General features: G+C 35.8%; 1 gene segment (V, D, J or C); it reads right to left on the minus strand.

The window, feature by feature from the left end:
* Positions 1-259: 259 nt before the first annotated feature.
* On the minus strand, positions 260-2,394 carry LOC111981950 (Ig kappa-b4 chain C region-like; the record flags this gene model as incomplete). The annotated part of the segment is given in 2 exon segments: positions 260-848; positions 2,277-2,394. Coding segments are annotated over 2 exon segments (435 nt in total), but the record flags the coding sequence as incomplete, so codon positions are not given.
* Between the last annotated feature and the right edge of the window lie 244 nt (positions 2,395-2,638).

A 2,638-nucleotide genomic window follows, 5' to 3' on the forward strand; every position in this document is an offset into this window, starting at 1 on the left:
TTTAACTGCATTGTTGGTTAGGGGCTCGTACTTAAGCATTTCTCTGTAGGTCTACATCTGTTGTATTTGGCGCATGTGACTAACATTTGATTTGATTTGATGGTTGAAGATGTGGTTTCAAGTGAGAACATACATAACTAAGCAATGACATTTAGGTCTGATAGTTTTCAAAGAAACTGTGAATCAGGCTTTATTAATATATGTCTATACCATTCGACAACATTTAAGACAAATGTCTAATTATTAAAAGAGACAAAAGTATTTGTTCCAAAGGGAAATCTTTATTTTCATCTATTTATCAAAGCATCAAAACAAATATTCCTACAGTATCTAATAGTAATAAAACAGAACACATCACATCTAACACTGATACAACCTCAGTCTACAGAGAGGATTTACTCATGAACTCAAGCAAAGCCCTCTGTTAGTCTACATGTCAGTGATCAATAAGACAGAATATCTGATCTCAGAACAGAGTCAAAGCAGAGGAACCAGCAGCCTCTCTCCACAGGGGTGTGTGACTGAGGGGTCCTACCCAGAACAGTCAGCCTTCCTCAGGGTCTTGGTGACTGGASTCTGGGATTTCTGCTGGGCTTCACAGGTCACCTCTCCTGCCTTGGTCCACTCCTGGCCAGTGAGAGTCAGGGTGCTGCTCCAGCTGTACAGGCCGTCCTTCTCCAGGACCCTAGAACTGGCCTCCTGCGTCTTGCTGGTCCCGTCCACTTTCCAGTTCATGGTCCAGTCTGAGGGGAAGCCCTTGTTGGCCAGACATGTCAGTGTGGCTGTTGTTGTACTGGACAGCTCCTCACTAGAGGGGGGCAGGAGTGTGAGGGTGGGGGCACTGTTACCTGGAACAAACAGAACACATCAACTAAGTAACTACATCAAGTACAGCTACAGTAAGAGATTATCTTCAGCAAAGGACACAACAAAATATAGTGAATTAGAAATGCCCTCTAAATATGAATGTTAAAGTTAGATAGTTTAAAAGATGTGGAGAAAACACTAAAGTAATATGATACAGAGCAGATTTATGAACCAAACAGGTATAAAGTGTTTAAATAACTAGAGTTACTAGTCATATGGTGTCAGTTATACATGTCATTCAGATATTGTTTAGTATTGGATCTGATCAGAATAGCCTAGTCATATTCATAGTATTTTCATCACATATCATCCATGTTAGATTATGAAGTCAGTTACAACCATAACTGAGACCCTTTGTCTTCACACTAACAGTGAAGTCTACCATGAACACAATGCAGCAATGGTGAATACTATATACAATACTATTAGTTATTATACCAGAGTTAGGAGTGATATTCTGCAATTATACAAATCAGACATACAAATAAACCTACAATTTATCATTTTGATTCAATAAATATTTATTTGAAAGAAGGCTCAGTCAAAAGCCACATTTAACCAAAATATTTGAGTTAAAGATAATAAAAATATATACTTTAAACTCTCACACAAACAGTAATACACAATGCAACAACTATATTCCATATTATTAAATAGTTATCATACTAGAACTATCCTCTGCAGTCCATCAAACCACACATTTAAATAAACACTTTCATTTGAACATATTGGTTAAATAACATTTAATTTAAAAGAAGGCTTAGTCAAAAGTAATAGAAAAAAAAAAAATTTTAGGAAGTAAAATATGTAAAAAAGCAATATTTCCATAGAGACAGAATTTCACAACGTAAAATACCCCCAAAAATAATCTGAAAGAAATATCAAAGAGCGTGTTACTTACTTCCAACCTCAAGTCTGGTGCCGCTACCAAAAGTATGCCACAGTGATACAATCCCTATTACTGCTCGTACAAAAACATCCTGCACATTTGGCAAGCTTAATTTCTTTAGACTGTGGTTCAAATATTTAACTCTGATATAGTATGAATACTTTTCAGAAATGATTTCATCTACTCAATTAGAAATAAAGTGTTTTTCATTTTGATTTCCTTAACATTGACCAAACCTGACTTTTTCTAGTACATTTCCTACTACTGTAGGTGCATAATGTTTTTTCATAACACTAATCTAAAATGTAGGCTAATCACTGTTATAGTTTAAAGGCAGGTCAAATTTGATTAGACGTAATAACATTCATATTGGCCATAGTATGTGTAGGACTTGTGTATTTTGTTTAAATCATCTAAAAAAGTTCATTTGAAAAATCCTCAGAGTCAAGGCAAAATGTATAGAGAAATTGAAACATGACATCAAAACGTGAATATAACAGTTAATTTGGGGTTTACTTACTTCCAACATCAAGTCTGGTGCCGCTACCAAAAGTCCACCACAGTGATACAATCCCTATTACTGCTGGTACAAAAACCTCTCTGTGTTGTGTTGATGCAGATGTTACAGTGAAGATCACTCATACAGAATCATAATCAACACAGATACACTTTAACATCTTCCAGGTAGAACAAACACTTCATATTAGCTGTTTCTAGATCATACAAATATGAATTGTCTCTTATATCCAGATTAGTATTTTGCCCTCTGTGTATCAGGTTTTCTCCTATAGTGTAGGTACAGTCCAGCATTAGATCAGTGTTGCTAGTATTCCTCCATATTGTCCATATGAAAGACAACAGCAGCAGCAGTAGTGATAGTGA

This window comes from Salvelinus sp. IW2-2015, linkage group LG3, assembly GCF_002910315.2.
Source record: "Salvelinus sp. IW2-2015 linkage group LG3, ASM291031v2, whole genome shotgun sequence".
Classification (NCBI taxonomy): Eukaryota; Metazoa; Chordata; class Actinopteri; order Salmoniformes; family Salmonidae; genus Salvelinus; species Salvelinus sp. IW2-2015.